General features: G+C 41.7%; 6 protein-coding genes and 2 long non-coding RNA genes across 9 annotated transcripts; 3 read left to right on the top strand and 5 right to left on the bottom strand.

The window, feature by feature from the left end:
• Nucleotides 1-1,601: 1,601 nt before the first annotated feature.
• Nucleotides 1,602-2,410, top strand: LOC135346631 (uncharacterized). The gene is made up of 4 exons (XR_010398071.1): nucleotides 1,602-1,714; nucleotides 1,853-2,068; nucleotides 2,138-2,218; nucleotides 2,272-2,410. It is a non-coding gene; the product is annotated as an uncharacterized LOC135346631 (long non-coding RNA).
• LOC135346600 (uncharacterized) lies at nucleotides 1,617-4,465 on the bottom strand. Of its 2 annotated transcripts, none has more exons than XM_064544284.1 (7): nucleotides 4,217-4,465; nucleotides 3,922-4,038; nucleotides 3,780-3,876; nucleotides 3,599-3,725; nucleotides 2,608-3,212; nucleotides 2,252-2,448; nucleotides 1,617-1,990 (listed from the first exon to the last, which is right to left on the bottom strand). In XM_064544284.1, exons 1-5 carry the CDS (start codon nucleotides 4,307-4,309, stop codon nucleotides 2,795-2,797), a joined length of 852 nt encoding a protein of 283 aa, XP_064400354.1. In that variant the 5' UTR covers nucleotides 4,310-4,465; the 3' UTR covers nucleotides 1,617-1,990; nucleotides 2,252-2,448; nucleotides 2,608-2,794. The 2 variants fall into 2 exon arrangements, with proteins under 2 accessions (XP_064400354.1, XP_064400353.1); XM_064544283.1 differs by having other exon boundaries at nucleotides 2,252-2,416.
• A 1,181-nt stretch (nucleotides 4,466-5,646) lies between these two features.
• Nucleotides 5,647-10,510, bottom strand: LOC135346564 (uncharacterized). Its single transcript, XM_064544228.1, has 2 exons — nucleotides 9,965-10,510; nucleotides 5,647-6,653 (listed from the first exon to the last, which is right to left on the bottom strand). Exons 1-2 carry the CDS (start codon nucleotides 10,314-10,316, stop codon nucleotides 5,647-5,649), a joined length of 1,359 nt encoding a protein of 452 aa, XP_064400298.1. The 5' UTR covers nucleotides 10,317-10,510.
• LOC135346555 (uncharacterized) lies at nucleotides 6,651-9,128 on the bottom strand. The gene has a single exon (XM_064544218.1). The coding sequence runs from the start codon at nucleotides 8,303-8,305 to the stop codon at nucleotides 6,716-6,718; it is 1,590 nt and encodes a 529-aa protein (XP_064400288.1). The 5' UTR covers nucleotides 8,306-9,128; the 3' UTR covers nucleotides 6,651-6,715.
• A 46-nt stretch (nucleotides 10,511-10,556) lies between the features above and the next one.
• LOC135346593 (myosin-7B-like) lies at nucleotides 10,557-20,997 on the top strand. The gene is made up of 13 exons (XM_064544275.1): nucleotides 10,557-10,571; nucleotides 11,817-11,937; nucleotides 12,204-12,398; nucleotides 12,548-12,723; nucleotides 12,890-13,036; nucleotides 13,133-13,214; nucleotides 18,829-18,894; nucleotides 19,012-19,126; nucleotides 19,391-19,555; nucleotides 19,609-19,674; nucleotides 20,004-20,084; nucleotides 20,129-20,326; nucleotides 20,642-20,997. The coding sequence occupies exons 3-13, from the start codon at nucleotides 12,319-12,321 to the stop codon at nucleotides 20,750-20,752; spliced, it is 1,287 nt and encodes a 428-aa protein (XP_064400345.1). The 5' UTR covers nucleotides 10,557-10,571; nucleotides 11,817-11,937; nucleotides 12,204-12,318; the 3' UTR covers nucleotides 20,753-20,997.
• LOC135346551 (uncharacterized) lies at nucleotides 13,241-17,017 on the top strand. The gene is made up of 2 exons (XM_064544206.1): nucleotides 13,241-13,821; nucleotides 15,252-17,017. The coding sequence occupies exons 1-2, from the start codon at nucleotides 13,700-13,702 to the stop codon at nucleotides 16,888-16,890; spliced, it is 1,761 nt and encodes a 586-aa protein (XP_064400276.1). The 5' UTR covers nucleotides 13,241-13,699; the 3' UTR covers nucleotides 16,891-17,017.
• LOC135346629 (uncharacterized) lies at nucleotides 13,881-15,185 on the bottom strand. Its single transcript, XR_010398067.1, has 3 exons — nucleotides 14,665-15,185; nucleotides 14,477-14,610; nucleotides 13,881-14,417 (listed from the first exon to the last, which is right to left on the bottom strand). It is a non-coding gene; the product is annotated as an uncharacterized LOC135346629 (long non-coding RNA).
• On the bottom strand, nucleotides 17,000-18,480 carry LOC135346561 (uncharacterized). Its single transcript, XM_064544224.1, has one exon. It carries the CDS (start codon nucleotides 18,385-18,387, stop codon nucleotides 17,023-17,025), a length of 1,365 nt encoding a protein of 454 aa, XP_064400294.1. The 5' UTR covers nucleotides 18,388-18,480; the 3' UTR covers nucleotides 17,000-17,022.
• Nucleotides 20,998-23,679: the final 2,682 nt, after the last annotated feature.

Here is a 23,679-nt window from a genome sequence, read left to right as displayed (position 1 = left end):
ATTGTAAAGGCCTCTCTATTGTCAGGGTGTGGTCAATCCTCAATCCTCAAAAATAAAATCCGCGAAATTTTAGTTCCTCAAAAATAGAGCGCTATACGGAAACTAAACTCGGGGCGCTACAAACACTAAGAGATTCCGATACAAAAAGAGACTAGTTTCTCAATCTAACAAAATTATAGCAAAGCATATGGCCATATTAAATTACATACTAAAAAGCTAACAACATACCTGAAACAACATGAAGATGAGCAGTATAGAACGTAGACAATGAATACACAAGCACCAGTCTTCACAGGGCAGGGTTTGGCCTCACAGACCGTTGGGAATGTGGATCATCCCGATGAGACTAAACACCAACACAACAGCCAGCACTCCTCGTCACTGCATGTTGAATTGAACTCAACTGAAAGGGTTCTGCAGAAGACCCACAGAACAAGAATGTTTAATCTTTCATTAAACGTTACCCTGGCATTCCTCCTCTGCTAGAAATCTAAAAATTAAATGATGTCATAACAAAATGTATGATTTATGATTGACAACACAAACAGAATCTCAAGGAAGTTACTGAGACAATTTCTAAGTGCAGGCAAGTAAGTATCCACGGTAACTTTAATATTGCACAGTCCAAACCACACTCCAGAAAACAGTACACTACTGACAATGGCCTGTACATCAGCTCGATCATTACACCTAGCTGTCAATGCCACAGTGTTCCTCATGAGCCTCAGTTGAAGACAGCCTGTCATAGATAATAGCAAGGGCGTAAAAGAGAAGAGGGCATGCAACTACAATCTATCGTATCATTGGGCGGGGGCTTATATCTAAGAATTTATTGCACGTGCACTTTATACTCTTGTTTTTACTCTATTCCCTAGTGGGTGGTTGGCCTAGCATATCCTGCTAACTCATCAATAATACGACGCATACTAGGCCCTGATAAATTATGCTCATAATTTTAGCATAATAGGTGTCAAATGAATAATTGGCAACAATGTACATTTTTGGTAAAGATCATTAAGTTTTGCATAATATAACAATGAGAATCGTGATACATGAATTATGGCTTGTGTCGTTGTGTGTAGCCCTATAGTTGTATAGTTGTTCGCCTAACCGTTATAAAAGTGAAAACTCGGCCTGGGATTGAGTCTTAATTGTTTTTATAATCGCATTTTTGGGCAGATTTTTTATGAGAATAATAAGCACATTTTTCAAGAATTAAAGAATAGAAAAAAATTATCAGGACCTAATGCATACACAGTATACATTGTGAGTTGCATGCCCTCTTCTCTTAATATGCCCTTGATTATACACAACTACAATGTGCTATATGGTGCTGAACAAATACACATACACATATAGATCAGGTATGATTGCGTTTAGAAAACCTACCACTCTGTCTTAATATATTATACTTCTACCCCATATATACCAACCTTGTCCAGCCTGTGTTGTTTGCATGGAGTTAGCCTCGATCCCAGGCCACCATGAAAGCAGAAAGACAAATGGAGCATGCTTTTGAGCATTCCTGCCCCAGCTGGGCAGGGTTTTATCTAGGATTAAATGTGATGATGTCATTAATTCTACAAACATTTGGGGGGGAGGGGGGAAGATGAGCATTTTGGGGGGAAGGTTCACCCCAGCCCACTCCACTAGATGAAACCCTGCTGGGACAGGAACCTGACTGTACTCGTGAGGAGCAGGCTCATAAAATGAGGTAGTATCCTCAAATTGATTCTTATGACACATACACAAGTGTTTAAGGAGTATTCCCATTTATTAGCTACTATAGTGGTTTGTACATAGACTATAAAAATAGGACAGTAGATATTATAATCTCACTCTTTTCTTTCAGCATCAATTGCTGAAACTGAGCTTGCCATCCACCTCATGCTCCACTTTGACCTTGTCCACGTGACCTTTTTTTATCCTCAACCAGTGTAGATTTCTCCTCCTCCTCTTAGCCAGCTGTCCTTCTCTATAATACCTCAGCCTGTGGAGGACAGAGATAGCTTTGTTTGATATAAATAGAGGTCAATCAAAAAGGTACTGTATTTCCAAGATTGAACAGGTATTCATTCAGGTATTATGTATACAATTGTTTAACCAATACCATGCCTCAAACATTAAATACAAGCAGGCATAGCTTGTACGTGTAAGGGGACTCATAAAGTAAAGGACTGAGGATAATTAAATTGCACAGATGCAAGTGCGTAAGGAGGTATAGTCGCTATTTTCAAATTCGCACACCCACCGTTTGATTTCTCTCTCCAGTTGTTGTATCGTTGTATGTTGCCCTCCATCAGCTTTGATGGGCTAAAACATCACTGGCGCCTCTTAAAGTCTCTAGTACGCAGTCAAGCTAAGGACATGTATTTCTGGAACTCTTCCACCAATTGTTGTCTGACGCGTAAAGCACCTAAAAGTCACGAAACAAGCGAGGGAGGAGAGCTGTACATCAATGTGTCACAATGTCATGAACAGCTAGTGTAGAATTCATATGCATCACATCACACATTGTACTTTCAGAACAATAATTATCATTGTATCATGTGCATAATAATTATTATACACTTAGTAAATTATCATTGTACATCTACACATGTAGACCTGTGAATGACGTTGTCGTTGTAACAGGATAACTTGCAGCTCTCCTCCCTCGCTTGTTTTGGTACCTTTTGGTCCTTTTCCCGACCAATATTCTAGCAATTTTTACATTTGAAAGAATACACCTATAATAATACACTAGGAATGTACAGGCTACAAAATATACAGACACTGCATGCAAAACAGCTGACTAACAAAAGCGAGTAAGAATCGCAGCTTGGAAATCTGACTGAACAAAACTAAGACTTCGAAAAAGAGAAAGTGATTTTATATTGTCTCTTTCAACAAATGCTAAAGGAACCTCTCCATCTTCTTCAATTAAACAGCATATGTGTTGTACCAAAACCTTAGCAAGTCCCTTTCTTCGATGCTCCTCATTAACAAACAAGTGACCAAAGAATCCTGATGGATATTGCAAACACCATCCAACCGGAGACTTGTCTATCTTCCCAGAGCATGTTGGGAAGATACCAACACTGTGTTGTTGCTTGACTATCTGGGTGAATAAGGATATCTTTTTGTCACGATCCATATAACTCCATTCCACTGAAACCTCTTCTATATGACACTCTTCCAGGCTTCTCAAAACATATCCTTCTGGGCAGGTCCTACATAATTAGTATAATTAATAGTATGGCTAAGAGTGTAATATGGGATTAATAGCACGAGTAACAAGCAAGCAATGGCAAGGATACTAATTGCACGAGGCGTAGCTAAGTGCTATTAACCTTGCCAGTGCTTGTTATGAGTACTATTAATCCCTTATTGCACGAGTAGCCATACTATTGATTGTTAATCGTTTGTGATGCAGTTTTAAGGACATTTTTAGCTACAGTTTCAGTGAAAAAATTAGCCGCGGTCGTCAAGGCAGTAATTGCACGTCGTTAATGACGACGTGCAATTACGCGATTAATCACTGTACGAATCACAGTAAATAATAGGACAACATGCGATTATGGGAATAATAACGTGGACTATGGCTTTGTGAGCTTACATTGGTTCAACGGTGAAATCACTGCTTTTTGGGAGGTAGAAGGCAATTAAAGTATTGATGATAGGACCTTTTGCCATGTCATTAGACTGTAGTGCTGCCTGTACATCTTTTCCGAGCCATTCATCAACTGTGCATGTATATACAACATAGGAAACAATTCACATGATAATTTGCACGTTACCTATTAATACGTAATCGCACTTCTTTTTTGCTATCTCTTGAATGACCATTTGAACATGTTCTTCTTTTCTCTCAAGCACACAGCATTGAAGAGATTCCTACAGAGATACTTAATTAAGAGTATATCACGCCAAATGCCTCACCGTTTTTGAGCGTTGATGGGATAAGATAGCACTGAAATCAGGCCAGCTGTCAATGGTAATTGTTCCCTCCACTTTAGACTTGAACCGTAGGAGAGTGTTTACCATAGCAACTTTGGTCTGCATAGCCATACAACAAGAGTCCACTTTAAAATAAGGGTATCAATAATGTTTAACCGTGGAAAATTGAGCTAGATATAGATATAATAATTATAGCAATTGATATCTAGCATAGGTACATCCATATATAGTGATACAGTAACAACGTCTCACTGATATAGGTTAATTATAAAGATACCCAATTCTGCTCAGGATTTTCCCTCAGTTTTTGAATCAGCTTATCAAATTGCAGAAATGGAACAGCTTCTAAAGACCTAGGGTTGTATGTCATTTCTAGCTCCTAAGCTAGCTAGCTAGCATGCACTGCAAGATTTTCAAAAGCCCAGGTAACGATTGTACAACTCAGCTCAAAGGTTGCTTTTCTTTTAATTGGAATTAGAGCCAGCGGGTAAATTTGAAATGTCTGGATCCCAGGCCTCTCTTCGAGGAAGAGCGGCCTGGGATCGAGGCTAGGCCAGATATAGATAGAGATACTTTAACATGGTGCACCTATCATGTAATAACATCGAGAGAATACTTTAGAACATGCCACCTTTAACTTTAGAACATGCCAACCATGCAAGGGCTATGCGTTAGCGTAGGCCTCTTCTGAGGCTTTGATCCCCGGATATTGTTAACCCCGAAAGCAAACATACGGAATGTATTTCTACCCTTAGTTATGACACGGGTAGATTACTAGCTATCTGCGTTTTCTCGATGCGTGGACCCGTCCGGGGGTGGGATCACATCCGTGTGGGAGGTGGTATCGGTGGAACTGTATAAAAATGTGTAACGGAGGACTTGCTCCGTGACCTGGGGAGAGGACCTGCTCTCCCCTGCCGAGGAAGGTTCGACTGGAGGAACTATAAGCCCTTGCATATCACGCCCGCAGGCGGAGAAAAAGAAAATAAAAGAAAAATTAACGTACATAAATCGACCCTTACATGAATCAAAACCCCATTACCTCTACCCTACCTGGACAATTAGCCAAACAAGCCATGAAACTCTATACTATCCACTGGCTCTAGCCGGAGAATAAAAACGAAACAACAACACTATGATCACTATGACTATGAGTCAGGGAGGGGGGAGGGAAGAGAAGTTTTCTAATTCGTTTGTTCTTGCACTGACTGCCTGACCACGTGTTCCTTGCGCATGCCCGTGTTGGTTGCAATTGGTATCTGTACGTCACCTGTTAACCACATTTAATCCTTCCGATTAAATTCCATTTAACATGGTGCACCTATCATGTAATAACATCGAGAGAATACTTTAGAACATGCCACCTTTAACTTTAGAACATGCCAACCATGCAAGGGCTATGCGTTAGCGTAGGCCTCTTCTGAGGCTTTGATCCCCGGATATTGTTAACCCCGAAAGCAAACATACGGAATGTATTTCTACCCTTAGTTATGACACGGGTAGATTACTAGCTATCTGCGTTTTCTCTCGCTCTACTTTAAAGTTATGAGATAATTATTGTTTGGAGGGAAGGTTGGTGCCAAATGTATTAAGTAAAATTAGCTCGCAGAGATAAGTTTTTTTTTTTTTTCTCCAAACAATTAAAGTAAGTAAGTAAAATAAGTAAGGTAGAACGTTAACCATACCCAAGTAGTTTGACTAAACCTTTTAAGTGTTCCGACCAGTCACGAGCGATTTCGTGATCTCTGCAAAATCTTGTCTCGGTATCTTGATGTAAGCTTGAAAGGCGTCACTGGACCATCGACCCAGTGTTTTAATGGTGGAATCGCTGATGCCCTGAGCCGCTGCTGTCGTTGCTGCGCCGATTCGAAAGGAGTGACTTTTGTAGAAGTCTGGGTTCACTCCGGCTCGGCTTAGCGCCCCTTGAACCTTTGTGATGAATACCTCTCTGGTAAGGGGGACGCCTTGCTGTGAGATAAACAGCGGGCCATCTGGCTGCTGACGCAAAGTTAAATACTTTTTGATTGCTGTTACTGGGCAGAGGTCGGTGTCAGTTTTTGAAAGATAAATATTCGTACCTTGGTGGAACTGATCTGTTTTGGAGCATTTGATGAACAGTGATATCGTCGTGGGATGTTCCCGGTTGTCGATTGCCACGTCTGATAGGAGGAGGGCTGAGGAGCAGAACTCGGCTGATCTCAAAAACCCAAAGAAAGCCGCGCAGGCTGCTGCCCATATCATTGCGTTGTCGAAGTCATCTAAAGGTTGCAGTTGTTGTTTTAGGAGTCGGAGAATGAGAGGGGTGACCGGCAGTCTTGGCTGACTTGATTTTGGTTTGATACGTTGAATGCCTTTGCAAACTAAGTGCAGACGTGGGGAATCTTGTAGTGGGTTCTTGTGCCCGTGAATAATGTGTAAGTGTCGAACTCCCGATAAGTAGGACCGTATAGTAGAATGCGCTCTAGACTGTGCCAGTTCGGTCACAAATAAAATTAAAGTGTCTTCGGTTGCTGGGAGGGGGACGAAAGACAGCCGTTGACAAAATGATAAATATATTTTTTGAGCTGATGTGTATAATTTTTGTGTGTTGGCAGCAATCCCGTGGTGCATTAATTCTGCAGCTTGTGTCTCCAACAAGGGGATAGCCAGTCGGGGGTTGAGTTCATTACCCATTCCTGCAAGCTCTGTGGGGCTAACGACGGCTGCTCGTCTGCCTGTGGAACGGAGAGATGAAATAATTGTACCTTATTTCTTGAAAGGGCGTCTGCCGCTGTGTTTAGTTTTCCCTGTATGTGCTGAGCCGTGACAGTGATGTCAAATTGTGCACATATAGATAATGGCAGCAGCGTAACAGATGGGCGAGCAGTTTGTCTGAACATTTTTTGTTGTTGATAATAGATACTACCGCCATGTTGTCGCATCTGAGAATAATATGTGAGCCAGTCCATTTGTGACCCCATGTTCCTAGGCCTAATAGAATTGGAACGAACTCTTTTGCTGCAATATTAATGTCTGCCCACGAGTGTGTCCACCGGCATTGTAGCCACGATCTGCTGTAGAAGGCCCCGCATCCCCATGTGCCTGAGGCGTCGGACACCAGGACTATCGTGTTCGCCGAAGTTGCATGTGTAGAAATTAACGATGTTCCGTTCCACCTCCTCAGGAAGAGGTGCCACCAGTACAGATCTGCCCTGAACGACTCGTTAAGACGTATCCAGTGGTCCAGTTGGTGACGGGATGATGCTAGGTCAATCAGCTGGCGTAAAAAGGATCTGCCCGGAATCACTACCTTGCATGCGTGACTGAGTTGCCCTATGAGTGACAGCATCTCCCTTTTTGTGGCTGCTTTTCTTGAAATCCAGCTTGTCACAAGTGCCTGTAAGCGGTCGAGTTTGTCTGTTGGCAGTCGTAGAAGCATGTGATCAGTGTCAATTTCGATGCCCAGAAAGGTCATCACTGTAACTGGGCCCTCAACTTTGTGTTTTGCCAGAGGGATACCCAGCTGATCACAAGTGGCAATGATTGACCCCAGGTTTTGTTGACAGTCTCCCGAGCCTGCCTGTCCTGCAGTGAAAAAATCATCGATGTAGTGCAAACATGTGGATACGCCTTTGTTGAAGAGAATCCATTCGAGAGTGTCGGCAATGGCACAGAATATTTTTGGTGCTGATCTAAGCCCAAAAGGTAGAGCCGTGTCTATGAAAAGGGAGTCGCCCCACGCCATCCCCAAGAGATGGTGGTCCAATGGACTGATGGGCACTATTCTGTATGCATGTGCTATATCAATCTTGGCCATGAGGCTGCCTCGGCCTAGTGCATGCACGATACGAGCAGCGTCGTCAATGGAAGCGTACTTCATGGAGCAGAGTTGTTTGTCGATGCCGTCGTTGATACTATCGCGGTCTGGGTGAGATAGATCGAGAATGAGGCGCCATTTGTTGGGTTGATGCTTCTTGGGGATGACCCCAAAACGGCTGACGTGTACCTCTGGATGATCGGAGATAGCCAAGGGGCCTATCACACGACCCTCGTGACATTCGTGGTCAAGGTATTCTTGTACGACGTTTGGATGTAGTCTAGCGGAGGGCATGTTGGTGCGAGTAGTTCGTAACGGTTGTGAGGGGTCGAAACCGATTCTGAATCCATATCGCATACCGTGAGTCAAGTATTCCTTAAACTCTATGTCTGGATGAGATTGCAGCTCCTTAGTCCACGCTGTCACACACAGTGGGGAATGTGATTGGGTTTGTTGTGTGACAGCTGTTCGATTGTGCCGGTAAGACTCCATTGTCCGTAGATCGTCAGTATATGGATAAACCCCGTTGTGTATCACTGTGAGATTAGTTTTTTGGCCAGCCAGGGGCATGCCTGGTGTGTATTCGATATGTGTCTGAGGTGTACCTATACGTGATTCCCGAGAAATGACTGGGGGCTCACTAGTGTGTGAACGGTACCTTCTCAGGACCTAATTAGCAAAGGCCTGCCTGGCGTGTGATGCCGATGACCAGATGCCTAGTGTGTACCATGTCTAATACTTAAGTGGGTTGACCAGGGGCATGCCTGGTGTGTGATAGATATGGGAAGCTGTCCTAGAATGGGCGGGATTGGCCATGCCCTGAGTGTACTGTGTAATCAATGTGAGACGTGATCAGGGGCATGCCTGATGTGTGTTTGACCAGGGGCATGCCTGGTGCCTTAATTGATATGACCAGGGGCGTGCCTGGTGTGTGCTTGTACTGACCTACTTAGCGTAGGATCAGATGCCGACCAGGGGCATGCCTGGTGTATGATTTATTATTTACTTAGCCTGCCTTGTGCGTTGACCAGGGGCATGCCTGGTGGGTCTTTGTACTGACCTACTTAACGTCGGATCGGATGCCGACCAGGGGCATGCCTGGTGTATGATTTAGTATTTACATAGCCAAGGACGTGCCTTGTGCGTTGACCAGGGGCATGCCTGGTGACAGCAGCGTTTATTTCCTCGTATTAATTGAGTGTCACTGCCAATATTATAACGTTGAAGCAATAGTAATGAGAGGAAATACATAACAATGAGTTGATCACATGCCGTGGATATATAATGGGAGAAAAAAGGATACCCCGATGGGGCATAACGGTGATAAATGCATAACACTGATAAATACCTGAAAAAACCCAATCAAAATATATAATTATTGACTATGGTTCTAGTTCATTGTTGGTGCTTGATAGCTTGGTCCTTGGTAGTTCTGTCCTGCATAGCTCCTCCTCTTCTTCCGCGGACATACCGGTTGTTTGTGAGGCCCATGACAGCTAATACACGAGTGTTGGTATGGACAGTTTGGGAGGCGTGGGCATGTGCCAAAGTTCCAATTGCGGCAAATCTCTGCTGAGTTGACAGCCGCAATAGATCGTTTGTGGTAGTTAGTAGGTGTTTTGGGAGGTTCGTAGTCGTCGCATTCCGTCGTTGCGTGGTCTAAGCTAAAGCATAAAGAACAATGCTCTTTGGTTTTTGCATTTACAAAAGCCATAGCATAAAATGTTTGATGAATCTCGCCCCACTTCATGGCTGGGTTAGCTGCAGCTGCTTTTCTGAAGTTTCTATCGTATTGAATCCACCCATCTCCAGCGTATTTCCGGGCCGTGTGGACGATTAGTGAGGAATATGCTAAAAGGTCCTGCATGCGTGTGGGGTCGCGTTGCGTGACAACTGAGACGTATGCGTTAAAACATTCCACCCACTGTAGTATGTTGGCAACCCTGCGCTTTTTTCTGGGTTTCTCACCCGTATCGTTTGAAGTACCCCCAAACGAGTCGGGTAGGAACTCAGCTAGTTCGATAAATTCCCCTTTTTCCGATTTTTTAGGTAGTTTGTCGGGAATGGGGATGGCATTCTGGCCTACATTGACCGTATATGGGACTTCTGGTTGAAGTAACGGAATAATGCTTGGTATCGTCGGTAATGTGGGGAGGCTCATGCGGGTTTGAGTACGGGGGGCCCTAGTGGATACGAGGGGAACATGTGCTAGTGAGGTACTTGACACACCTGCCGTTCCGGTGCTGACAACCGGGCCTGAGGTGGGACTCCGTGGGGTACCCGAGCCGGAAGCAGAGATGGTTGGGATCGATGAGGGGACTGATGGTGGGACTGGTGGTGAGACTGATGGTGAGACTGATGAGGGGCGGTGTTGTTGGACTGCTGCCTGAATCCGCTGGTCCATTGCGTTGATGATCGTTGGTAACACCGCGCCGAGGGCTGCCTGGACAGAATTGGCAATCATGGTGTTGAGAGTTGTCGGAGTTGTCATCGGGTTGAGAGTTGTCGGAGTTGTCGTCGGGTTGGTGGAACTGATCGGCGGTGTTCCAGTTGAGGATGTGCTCGAAGAGGTAGTGGTCATCTTCGTATAGAGAATTACCGGATAGATCAGCAAGAGAAATCTTGAGAATTATATGATAGATCAAGAGAAGTTTTCTAATTCGTTTGTTCTTGCACTGACTGCCTGACCACGTGTTCCTTGCGCATGCCCGTGTTGGTTGCAATTGGTATCTGTACGTCACCTGTTAACCACATTTAATCCTTCCGATTAAATTCCATGTATTAAATTTATTTACTTCCATGGAGAGATATTAACCTGTCAAAGATCTCCCCGAAGGTAAATAATGCTATTTGCAACTTTAGCCTGGAGTTGCTAAAGTTGCAAATTAAAATAATAGCATCAACAAGTAGATCTGTGTAGATCTACCATGTAGATCTATGGGATGATATGACATGTCAACATAGTCTATTAGAGTTTACATATCACCCCCTGATCATAGACATTTAATATGTCTGGTCCGCTGTTCCCACTCCCAGCATGGACTGCTGAATAGCCTTTATATACATGCAGTGTACGTTTTATTATTATTATTATAATAAACTTTTCAGTGGTGCTGAACAAAAATTAAAACTGAGTACGTTTGTATACAAATGTACACTGTAGTGAGAGTAAGTAGCCCACTGCCAGTCTTAAAGTCCAGCTGGTTAACTATTTTAGGGTGGATGAGACAGTTAGAGCAGGGACATTTGACATGGTATGTACACAGGTTGTCTGGATCAAAGTTTTTAATAAAATTTTCCCAGAAGAACTTTGACAGGAGACTCTCTATTCCATGATACGACATCTGAAGATCAATGCGTGGCATTGCTTTCCACAGACGCACTACTCTATTGAAATAAAAGTGTCTTGCCTTATTACATCTTGTATAGTTGTGTGCCAGTCTGTGGTCACTGCCTAGTCTCGACGATGTAGTGACGAAGCGAATGTGGTTTAGGATGTTGAAGTTGTCCTGTGGTTGTTTGAGGTTTTTAACCAGGAACAGTAAATCCATAAGCTCCATCCAGTGCATGAGGGGTATCATACCTAGTGTGGTTAGCCTCTGTTTATAACTGTAGGAGTTATCCCCGAGAATGTAGTTCGTTGCTCTTCAAGGCTCTGGATTCTCTCGAGCTTTGAAATATTTTTAAAAAGGAGTGGTCTCCAAAGTTGAGTGCAATATGTTAGGTGAGAGTGGACTAGGGCAAAATAAAGATTCTTTTTTGTTTGAGTATTGTTGGTTGTAATAGTCCTTCTAATAAGGTTTATAGCCCCATAGGCTTTTGAGCATATGGTTGAGTAGTGTTTAGACCAGTCCAGTGTGTTTGATACGAGTATTCCCAGATCCTTGTAATTATCCGTGAAGTCTATTTCTGTTCCGTCTATCTCGTATCTGCTGGTCTCATCCAGTACTGGCCCATAAAAACGCATAACTTTGCACTTGCTTCTGTTCATGCTTAGGTTCCATTTTTTGCACCATTTTTATACATCGTAGTTATAATTATTGTCTCTCTCTCTCTCTCCCACCCGGACCCTGGTATGCAGACATACAGCGGCTGCCCCGTGAGGAGACAGTGTGTCAGTTCTGTGGAGTGAGCTATCTAGTACATCATGAGATCTCAAAGCTGGAGGGAAACATACAACAACTGGAGAGCGAGATCAAAAGGTGGGTGTACTAGCAGCCTGAATTTGAATTTAATGCAATGACACCAATAGCATATTAAAGTAGAGTTTACATACATGTCTGAACTAACTCTGTACTCACTTCTGTGCAATAGTTACCTATACATGCACAAGGTATATTTGCCTCCTGATTACCTAATGCTGTATCTAGAAAGAATATCTGTGCTCAATCTGAAACCCCGAGGAAATGCGATGGCTCTTTGATGGACCTGTTTTTGTATCAAACAAAGGTATCTCTGTCCTCCACAGGCTGAGGTATATAGAGAAGGACAGAGCTGGCTGGGAGGTGGAGAAATCTAAACTGGTTGAGGATAAAAACAATGCTACGGTGGACAAGGTCAAAGTGGAGCATGAATTGAGGGATATGAAGGCGGAGCTGAGTGGATTGCATGCTCAGTTAGAGCAGTTGAAGCTCCAGCAAGAGAAAGAGAAGGCATTCTCCATGTACGAGTGAGATTAGTTAATGTCTTCGTTTATTAGTGTCCTATTTTAATAGTCCGTGTAGGCACAAGAAATTAACCACGCTGGGCTATAATTATTATTATTACTTGTACGTGTCTAGCGCATTGTTGTTCTTTATCTATTCTTTCAAGGTGTCACAAGAATCAGATCAGGCATGACCTTACCAAGATTCAAGCAGGGTTCTTGGCGCTACCTCATTTTAAGGTCGAGATAATCCAGCTCCTCACGAGTACAGCCAGGTCCTTGTCCCAGCTGGGGCAGGAGTGCTCTGAGGCATGCTCCATGCAAGCAACACAGGCTGAACAAGGTTGGTGTGGTAGAGTATAGAAAGTAAAACAGTACACATTTCCTGCTTCTAACGAAGCCTTCTTATGAGTGTTTTTTTTAAATATTAATCTAGTATACTGCACATAAACCATGCATAAACTGGTATTCATACGTTTACAAACAAAGACTGTTTCTATTTTATCCAGCTGTGATGAGCTTAAGATCAGAAAATGAGTGTATCAAGAGTAAGATGAGAGAGCAGAATGAAAAATGGACGTTGACTGAGAGCAATTTGAAACAGTTGCTCCGAGAGGAACAACACTCCACTCTCAAATACGAGCAAGAGGTTCAAGGTGAATGTGTATGCCATGTGCAGTACATGACCTCCTTAAATCTTTGTGGCAAATACACCAGCCTGTGTTTCTTCCTCCATTCTTCTTGCTGTACAGATCTCATTGGAAAAACCAGGCATATGGAAACGGCACTTGTTGCTAGAGATGAAGATATACAGAAAATGCAGAGGAAACTTGAGTAAGTGTTAGGTTCTCTAACGCCATCGTGTGTGTGGGTACATAATTATGTGTATACCGTATACTAATTTACCGGGAACTCTTTTGAGAAATTTTTGTTGTTCTAATACAACGGACACTCCAGTGCTTTATTATTACATAAATATCCGGACAATACCTTGAAAAGTTGAGTTACATTCATAGACGGCAAGTAAGACTTAGAGTGCTACAGTTAGATAGCTTTGAGTAGCTAGTTTTAGATAGCTAGTGCAACTATTCAGTCGTACACTGTTCTATTAAACTTAGCTAGCTCACATGCAGCTGCTTGCTTGTTCTAATTATTCCAGACACTTCGCATGCTCTATAAAAATCTGTTCCAATAGGGCGTATGCATTACTACGATTCGTATTATTAGAACTTCCGGTCGAGGGGACTAGAGTAGGAAATGAATAGAGCTAAGTTATTAATGAATTCATAGATGAGTGGTAAGACTTCATACTCTATCTGATGAATTCTGTACAAAGTTGTAGTAACTTTATACCAGAAAAAGGCACTCTAGCCCAGTTGAAGTCCTGGCTTATTGAGAGAGGAGCTCCTACGAAAGGAAATAAAAGTGATCTAGTCAGTCGGTAAGTAAGTAAATACGCAGCTCTATAGAGTGCAATTATCAGACTAGCCTCGATCCCAGGCCGATCCGTCTCTAATTGAACGCTAGGTCGCCTCCTTGGCCTGGTATTGATTGTATCTGGGCGTGACCGGAAACTGGTAAGTATCAGCTATGTACTGTAAAATCTTCAGTTTATCACAGTTGGCTAAAAATACAGCGATATAATGATATAATGACACTAGAAATTAATACTGTGCACAGCAGTACTGCGTCCATAATAAATGCAGATGTTTAGAAGCGAAGATCTCAAACAAGAGCTTCCAGAAAGACTTAATAAATACTGCGTTGGACATGCCTGCTAAGCCTTCAGGTGGCATAACGAAGATTGTGTGTTCACAGTGCATCAAGAGACAGTAGAATCCTGACGTCACTGGTCAGGATAGCAACCACAAGTGTTGAAAGAGCCATTCTACGTCAGTAGTTTTAGTGCAGGTAGTTTTATAAGATCGGACCCTTGGGAAGGACATGAGTGGCACTGGGGCATCCTCTTCAATGAGTTCACACCCATCAGCTAGGAGGAGTACGACGGGGGTTGGAGGGGAAGGTTCCATTTTGCTCCTGTATACAAATTAGTATGAACTTAAATTCACCATTCCACTATACATTTTGTAACTCACAGTGATGGTCCACACAAACTAGCCACGATCCCAGGCCGAACTTCCTTGAAGGCCGGTGAAGGAGGCTAACACAACACCAGTGCCAGTGCCGTAATGTCATATCTTGATCCAGATACCAAGGATTGGGCTATAGGCTATAGTGTACAATTTCCAATGATGAAAGGGTATTATTGATTTATATCGCTCACCTTGACAATACATCCCAGGCCCAGCCACTTGTGGACACCCCTGAGCATAGTATACAAGATCTCGATGGCCAGAGTCTGAGGATAGACTCTACCAAGTGTATCTGGCAATCAATGGTCTAATCAAGCGCTTGTATTAAATTGTGTAGTCAATCAAAGGTAGCCACTGATAGCAGAAACTTGAGAACCTAGGTCTGTTCTTTCACAAGAGTGATGCTCCTTCTTCCTTCGCACAAGACAGCTCCTCACACTCTAGCTCGCTAAGCCTATATCTATGACAAACTAAAAGAATAGACCTATGACACGGAGTTCTTTGTGATTTAACGGTGATTTTACGGAGTAAGTATGCTTACATGCACTATTAGTGTTCTATTCGCTCCACCTTGCTCAGGTATTCGCTCTTTTTTAGCGAATACCTGAGCAACCACAGCAACCACAGCACATGCCCAGATACACGCCCAGATACAATCAATACCAGGCCGAGGAGGCGACCTAGCGTTCAATTAGAGACGGATCGGCCTGGGATCGAGGCTATTATCAGACTAGATCTATCTAACTTTACAAATACTTTTCGCTTCACTGATTCATAGAGTAAACGCTTGTATAAAGTATGGATGGACAAATGCTTCTACTAAAGAACCAGAAGTTACTGATCCTCCTGCACAGAAATGCATTTATCCCGATAGAGGCTGGATTCCTATTCTTCCTTTCTTCTCTCGAGATAAGGATATAGATGATCCAACGGATCCACGGTTCACTATGAGCACAATTATGTCGTATTTTGTGACACGTTGTCTAAAGGACTCTCTACCAGCTGGAGACTTTAAATCGATCAGTAAGTCAGCGGAGAATTTATTTAGATGTGGACACGTTCAAGACATTGAAGTAGCTACTATAACTGACAAAGTGTATATAAAATCTAAGTGTTTACCTGAGATGAGGAAGGATCGACTGTATTGTATGTGCTTAAATAGGAACAACTATGACATTTTGAGTGCTGAGTGTGGTTGTCCTGCTGGTTGTGGACCTTGTGGAAGCTGTAAGCATATTGGGGCACTCTCGTATGCACTGGCTGATTTTTTCAGAATTAAAGATGCACCTGAAAGTCTTACCTGTACAGACCAACTACAGCAGTGGAACCGTCCTCGTGGCCGAAAAGTGCATCCAATTCCTGTCGAAAAGTTAGGTGATCGTCGGCGTGAGCTGTTACCTTCAAAGATTCGTGGAAAGGGTTCACAAATGGTTTATGATCCACGACCACAACACACTCGTAAAGTTGATAAGTTGGCACTGGAAGCTCTTCGTTGTGAGTTGCTATGCATCAACAAACCATGTGCTCTTCTAAATTTACTTGTTCCATCGTTTGACAAAATTGCTAATGACCACACGTACTGTTTGAAGCCTGGTTCTGTGAGATTGTGTGATGATAGTGTCAAATTTTGTGATTCTGCTGATGTTCTAAAAGTGTTTGTCACTGAGAGAGTAACCGCAGAAGACATTTTAGACAAGCTCTCTGTTAGTAAGAAACAGCAGGAAGATTTGGAAATGAAAACTAGAGATCAAAGTTCGAGCACTTTATGGATTGCCGAAAGACAGAGCCGAATAACCGGGTCTAAATGTGGACGCATCCTTCAACAAGTAAAAAAGACACCAGCACTTCTTCAGTGTACGATTTACTACAAGCCCTTCGTGCACATTCCGAAAGCGATTCGGTGGGGAACAGATCACGAGGAAAACGCTCGCATTGAGTATGAGAAATACATGCGAAGTAATGACCATGTAGGCTTACACACAAAGAAAGCAGGGTTTGTTGTTGATAGTGACAAATGTTGGCTAGGTGCGTCCCCTGATGCTTGGGTTTTTGATCTGTCAATTGATTGTACTCCTACTGGTATTGCGGAATTCAAATGTCCCTACAGTATGGCAGATAAAACGATTGAGGAAATGTGTAAAGAGAAGAGGTTTTACTTACAACTTGTGAATGGTATACCATCTCTTAAAAGGAATCACTCGTACTACCACCAAGTCCAGCTACAGCTCTATGTTACACGATATACTGCCCAGTGGTGTGACTTTTGTGTTTATACCTCAAAAGGTGTTGTTGTTGAACGGATATCACCTGATGAGCATTGGCAAGAGGAATTTATTCCAAAGTTAGACACATACTTTTTTGATCATATTCTACCAGAATTAATTGACCCACAACATAAACCTAGTTATTATTTATGATCAATGCTGTTGTGACTATAATTAGTTGCATGAAGTACATCTAATTTTGTTTCTGTTTCTTATTCTACTTTCCATCAATGTTTAATACCGTGCATGTTTTAAACAATGTAATGAAATGATCAAATCATTTTTTTAAAGTAAAGGTGGCTGAAAATTAGATAGAGCACAACACACACAAAAAATTCTATCTGCAATGTCAGTTAAAGATACAGGTAAACTCTTGTCAAAAATGTGAAAATTTTTGATTCTCTCCATGGCACGTTCCACATGAATTCTCAAAGATGCTATGCGTCGAGTAACTACTAGTTCTTTCTCTGAAAGTTGCTTTTTTCCTCTAAGAAATGGTGGAATGTTAAGACGTACACCCCTCACAGAAGGTCTTCCTCGATCTGCCATTACCGAATCTCCACTGTCTAACAAGTCCAATATCCCACTCTCCCTCGTTAATGCCTTATCAGAAATACTTCCAGGAAACAAAGACGAGACAAAAGTAATTGCTCCGTCAGGAGAGATCCCAACTAAAACCTTAAACGTGTTATCATTCTTGTAATTAGAGAAAGTCATCTGTTGCAGTTCAGGTAGGTGAGGTTGTTCGATATATATTTCAGTAGCATCAATTATTACTCGTGTTGTAGGGTACTGTTCTTTAAATTGTTTTGGCATATTTGCTCTCACAAGGTTTCTTGAAGGCCACATAGGAATTTGTTTTAGTTTCAAGTAGAGGAAATTGATCCATGTGCAAGTAATTCTACTAACGGTAGATTGAGATACACTGAAGCGATCAGCAAGATCTTGCTCTAGCAGTCCAAGGCGAAGACGAACTAATGTCAAAAACATCTCTTCTATGGGTGGTAATGATCTTGGACGATAGCGCTTAGTTTCTTCTCCTGTTCGAACATGATTTTCTTCTTGTTTCTTAGAATAGATTAAGTCACTAGCTGCTGGTTCAAGAAACTGAAAGAATGCTTTAAGACATGAAGACGTAGGAAACCCAGTATAGAACGCTACCTTCACATCATCATCTTTGATTGAAGAAAACCGAAATAGTTGCCGATTCATTTTCGTATCTAGTTCATGTACTTTGGCTTCCAGCTTAGCAACCATTTTTTTCATTCTTAACAGCTCACCAGGTACTTCAACGTCAACCTCTTCCGTTTGTGTTGACACATCTTTTTGTTCCAATTCCAATTCATCTAAGCCTTCTTCTTGTAGGAGTAAACTGCGCTCTCTTGGTTCCTTTCTAGCCTTCTGAGCCCTTACAACAACTGGTAGAAGCAAACTGGGGACCTCATCTGAGTAGAGACGCCTGCCATGTGCGTTGACAAAGTGTTCACTGCAGATTTTGGTGTTGCTGTTGATCAACAGATTCTTTCGACAAACAACGTGAATCCACTTCTTGAGTAAAGACTTGTTCTTTAGAGGTAGTCCAAAATAGGAAAGGTGAGACTCTCTATCAGACCTATTAGAGCAGTTTGGAACACAGCAAAAACGAACCATTTACATTAGATTTGTTACAAAAATGTGTTCTAGTTAACGCCCTGTCCCTTCGACCGGAAGTCTAATAATAGGAATTGTAGTAATGCATACGCCCTATTATACCCAGACAATTTCCAAGATTTTGTTGCTGTCCGATAAATTAGAACATATACAGTAATGTTCAGTCTGAGGATTGACTTGCCTAATAATTATTCGAGTGTTCTATTTTAAGTATACAGGCACAAGCATGAGGACGAATTGCCTGCATATATTTAAATAAAACACAAGGATTCTCATGCTATAATGTGTTTTATATCACTACAACCCCTTACCAAATCATGCCTCAAGGCTGTGTGATCGTGTAATAAAAATAGTATAACACAGAGAGGTTGTATGACTTTTATTACACCCTTGTTACCTTGACAACGTGATATTATTACATTGTAATTGTATCTATGACAGGCTGTTTTCAACTGAGGCTCGTGAAACCACTGTGGAGTTGACAGCTAGGTGTAATGGAGCTGGCAGGTATATAGAGAGAGCAAGCGATGTAGTACGTATCCATCTTATTTTACAATGCGTTCCTGTTAGATCCCTTGATTTTAATGTGTATACGTTATCAGGAGTTTGTTTATACTATCGCAGGAGAGTGAGGGAGTTAGAGACCCAGGTCAATGCGTTGGAGTCTAGCAAAGCTGCAGTCCAAGCCACACTCGAGAAAACATTGCACAAGTTAAAGTCACTGGAACAGACACGAAAGGTATAATATGCAATGTATGTGGATTAACGTAAATTGTCACAGCATTGAGATGGGTGTGTGTGAGTCTGACATGTAGCCCTCCTCTTATTAAAATTATCATGCACACTTACAGCCCGGCTGTGGCAAGCGTCAGCTGCATGTACATGTACTTAGAAATGGTATCAGTAACTTCTTTGAAACTGTCAGGTCAACTTCACAAACCTTGTGACGAGTGTTGGTGGATGGAAAATGTATGTCTATTATTTGTTCCGCATGCACTCACAGGAGTTGCAGTCATCAATGACCAGCTGTCGAGAGGAGTTGACCTGTGGCCATAAGAAAATGGAAGCTCTACAGTTGAAGCACTCCCAAGAGTTAGAGACAGTGAGAAGAGAACATAGGTATCAGTTGGAAAGTGCTCGCAAGGCAATCAAGACTGAGCATGAAATGGTCTGTTATTTGTAATAGATTGTGTTTTTATGATTTTTTGCTGCTTGTTCATTACTCTCAAGGAGACTGTTAAGACTCAATTCTCAAAACAGCAAGAAATGCGAGCAAAGCTAATTGAGGTATAATTTATCGGCAATTATATTGTACTATAATTATATAGCTATTTTGTGTGTGCATTTTATCGTAACAGCGGGTAATTTTCGTGAAATGTTTACTCACGAAAATCACCGTTTTCGAGTAGCCGCCTTCACAAAAAGTTTCTGGCTCATTGCTTCTAGTATGACCAAGAGTAGGACTATGCTACTCAGTTTTTAGTTTCAATGGTACCAGGCCCATTTTCAGTGCGGCCTGGGATCGAGGCTAGTTTTTGAGTTGAAAGAATTTTTTACCCCATGAAAATTATCCGCTATACGGTATATTAATTTTTGAGTGCTACCGTTTGTTACAGCTGACGTCAACATTGACTGCTTGTGAACTGGAAAAGACTAGACTGGTCTCATCTCTCCAAGAACAGCTACAGAAAGAGAAGGTAACTATAGCTACCACCCTTACACACTTTATGAGATACCACAGGACATAGGAGACAGGGAAATGACAAATCACTTGAGCTCTGTCAAAGCGCTAGAATTGTCTCTACTCCAAGAGAAACGTGACAGGAAAAGCCTGGAGGAGAGAGCATCAGTTGAGACACACCAAGTGAGGAAGAAGTTGGAATTGGCCGAGAAAAAGAGGGTGGCTCTCGAGGAGAAGCTCTCTGAGGCATACCAAGAGGTATGTAAGGTTATATAGGATACTTTACCTGATCCTTTAAGCTGTACGCGTGGATGACTTGCTATATGATGTGGTTTTATTATACACATTTCCGTGATAACATTTTGAAGGTAGGCATTTGCCTGTATTATTCTCTATATAATTATCAAATATCAAATAATTGTCGTTGTTTACGGAATAGCGAGTGGCCGCATTTCAGGGCGAGTTTTGTGCAGTAATCTAGCTAGCAATCCGTGCCAAACCAAATGGCCGGTATATCAAGTCTACTGTAGTATCAGCGTGTGGTGACATGTCATCCCTTGTATTAATGTACAGATTTCAGTGCTTCAAGCGATAGTTGAAAAGGAATGTGAGGAGAGAGAGAGATTAACAGAAGAGCTGTCATTAGCCAAGGCTTCATCAAAACGGAGCAAGAAAACGTATTAGATTATAGACAAAAACCTGATTACATTTTCCCAGGCAAGTATACGTCACTTAATTCCTTTTTATTTCGATCATCTACATCTATCCTCATTTCTCATCGTATACACAACTTTTTAATTATAAATAGATCATGCATGTGGTAATTATACACACGTACATTAAAATAGAGTCTGTATAGTACTAGTCCTTATTTTGCAAGAGTACTTGCGTAAATTATAAATTATGAAGTTGTAAAATTGTTACTGCATAATTATGATATTATTATTATCCTATGGACACTGAAGATTATCACACGAGTCTGTGCCTGCATGCATGTGATAATGAACATGATTATAAATCATGTTCTTGCAGACCAATCATGTACGTATAAGCACATCTACAGTAGGAACACAAATAATTATAAGAACGTGCATGAGGCATGTTAGTCCAATCATGAGATCAAAAAGATTCAGCTTATAAAATACATGACTGCATGTACATAATAATTATTATGTGCAGGTTTGTTTCTCAAACTAAAATTATCTGGAAGCTATTATAGGGTTACAGAAGATAGGTGCACCAGAGCCACAAACTGTAGATGCGATAAAGATAAGGTATAAATATGCATACAATGAGCATGTAATGTATAGACAGTATGCATGCGTATATGTATAGCCATTTGAGCAGCACAGAATCTACATAATAACGCAATGATAGCCCAAGGGAGCAGGGTTTTGTGAAGTAGAGGGGGGAAATAAGAAAAGCAACTAGACAGTTTTGCTATTTCAACTGTTAGTATGTAAAATTGGCAACTACAAGCACACTTGAATGCAAATTTTAGGGGGGGGGGATTGGAGCTAGAGGGGGATATCCCCCCTTTCCCCCTGTATGACACCCAGTCCCTGGGGAGTCAAATGGGGTTGCTGTTGGCAGCTGCCACATATTATTACCAAGAGTTAATGCTCCTGTTATTACTGAGACTAGGATCTATAAACTGTTAGGAACAGCATTTGTGTCATCCATCGTCTGTGAAAGGTATAATTGTTGGTTGAAACACTTCAATTACAAACACTGTAAACATTTTAAACTGAAACTATCACAGGAAAAGTCTGTATAATTATACTGAAAAGTCTTGCATGCTTGCACTTGTGTTTATCTATATATTTTTGAGGCACTAAAATTTCGCGGTTTTGGCAGATTGATCTTGAAATTTTGATACTTCCGGTATTGTAAAGACCTCTCTATTGTCAAGGTGTGGTCAATCCTCAATCCTCATAAATGTAAAATCCGCGAAATTTTAGTTCCTCAAAAATAGAGCGCTATACGGAAACTAAACTCGGGGCGCTACAAACACTAAGAGATTCCGATACAAAAAGAGACTAGTTTCTCAATCTAAAAAAATTATAGCAAAGCATATGGCCATATTAAATTACATACTAAAAAGCTAACAACATACCTGAAACAACATGAAGATGAGCAGTATAGAACGTAGACAATGAATACACAAGCACCAGTCTTCACAGGGCAGGGTTTGGCCTCACAGACCGTTGGGAATGTGGATCATCCCGATGAGACTAAACACCAACACAACAGCCAGCACTCCTCGTCACTGCATGTTGATCAACTAAAAGGGTTCTGAGAAGACCCACAGAACAAGAATGTTTAATTTTTTATTAAACGTTACCCTGGCATTCCTCCTCTGCTAGAAATCTAAAAATTAAATGATGTCATAACAAAATGTATGATTTATGATTGACAACACAAACAGAATCTCAAGGAAGTTACTGAGACGATTTCTAAGTGCAGGCAAGTAAGTATCCACGGTAACTTTAACATTGCACAGTCCAAACCACACTCCAGAAAACAGTACACTACTGACAATGGCCTGTACATCAGCTCGATCATTACACCTAGCTGTCAATGCCACAGTGTTCCTCATGAGCCTCAGTTGAAGACAGCCTGTCATAGATAATAGCAAGGGCGTAAAAAAGAAGAGATGCAACTACAATCTATTGTATCATTGGGCGGGGGCTTATGTCCAAGAATTTATTGCACGTGCACTTTATACTCTTGTTTTTACTCTATTCCCTAGTGGGTGGTTGGCCTAGCATATCCTGCTGACTCATCAATAATACGACGCATACTAGGCCCTGATAAATTATGCTCATAATTTTAGCATAATAGGTGTCAATGAATAATTGGCAACAATGTACATTTTTGGTAAAGATCATTAAGTTTTACATAAGGATGTTCTCACGGCAAAAATTCCTGAAGGTGCAAAGTGAATATAAGAATGAGAATCGTGATACATGAATTATGGCTTGTGTCGTTGTGTGTAGCCCTATAGTTGTATAGTTGTTCACCTAACCGTTATAAAAGTGAAAACTCGGCCTGGGATTGAGTCTTAATTTTGTTTATATAATCACATTTTTGGGCAGATTTTTTATGAGAATAATAGGCACATTTTTCAAGAATTAAAGAATAGATTGGGTGAAAAAAATTATCAGGGCCTAACGCATACACGTACAGTATACATTGTGATTTGCATGCCCTCTTCTCTTAATATGCCCTTGATTATACACAACTACAATGTGCTATATAGCAATATAGGCAAGTCGATCATGAGAGGTGCTGAACAAATACACATATACATATAGATCAGGTATGATTGCGTTTAGAAAACCTACCACTCTGTCTTAATATATTATACTTCTATATACTTCCCCATATATACCAACCTTGTCCAGCCTGTGTTGTTTGCATGGAGCTAGCCTCGATCCCAGGCCACCATGAAAGCAGAAAGACAAATGGAGCATGCTTTTGAGCATTCCTGCCCCAGCTGGGCAGGGTTTCATCTAGGATTAAATGTGATGATGTCATTAATTCTACAAACATTTGGGGGGGGGGAGGGGGGGAAGATGAGCATTTTGGGGGGAAGGTTCACCCCAGCC

The sequence above is a fragment of the Halichondria panicea genome, chromosome 13 (assembly GCF_963675165.1).
Source record: "Halichondria panicea chromosome 13, odHalPani1.1, whole genome shotgun sequence".
NCBI lineage: Eukaryota > Metazoa > Porifera > Demospongiae > Suberitida > Halichondriidae > Halichondria > Halichondria panicea.
This window is presented reverse-complemented; position numbering and strand designations above follow the sequence as displayed.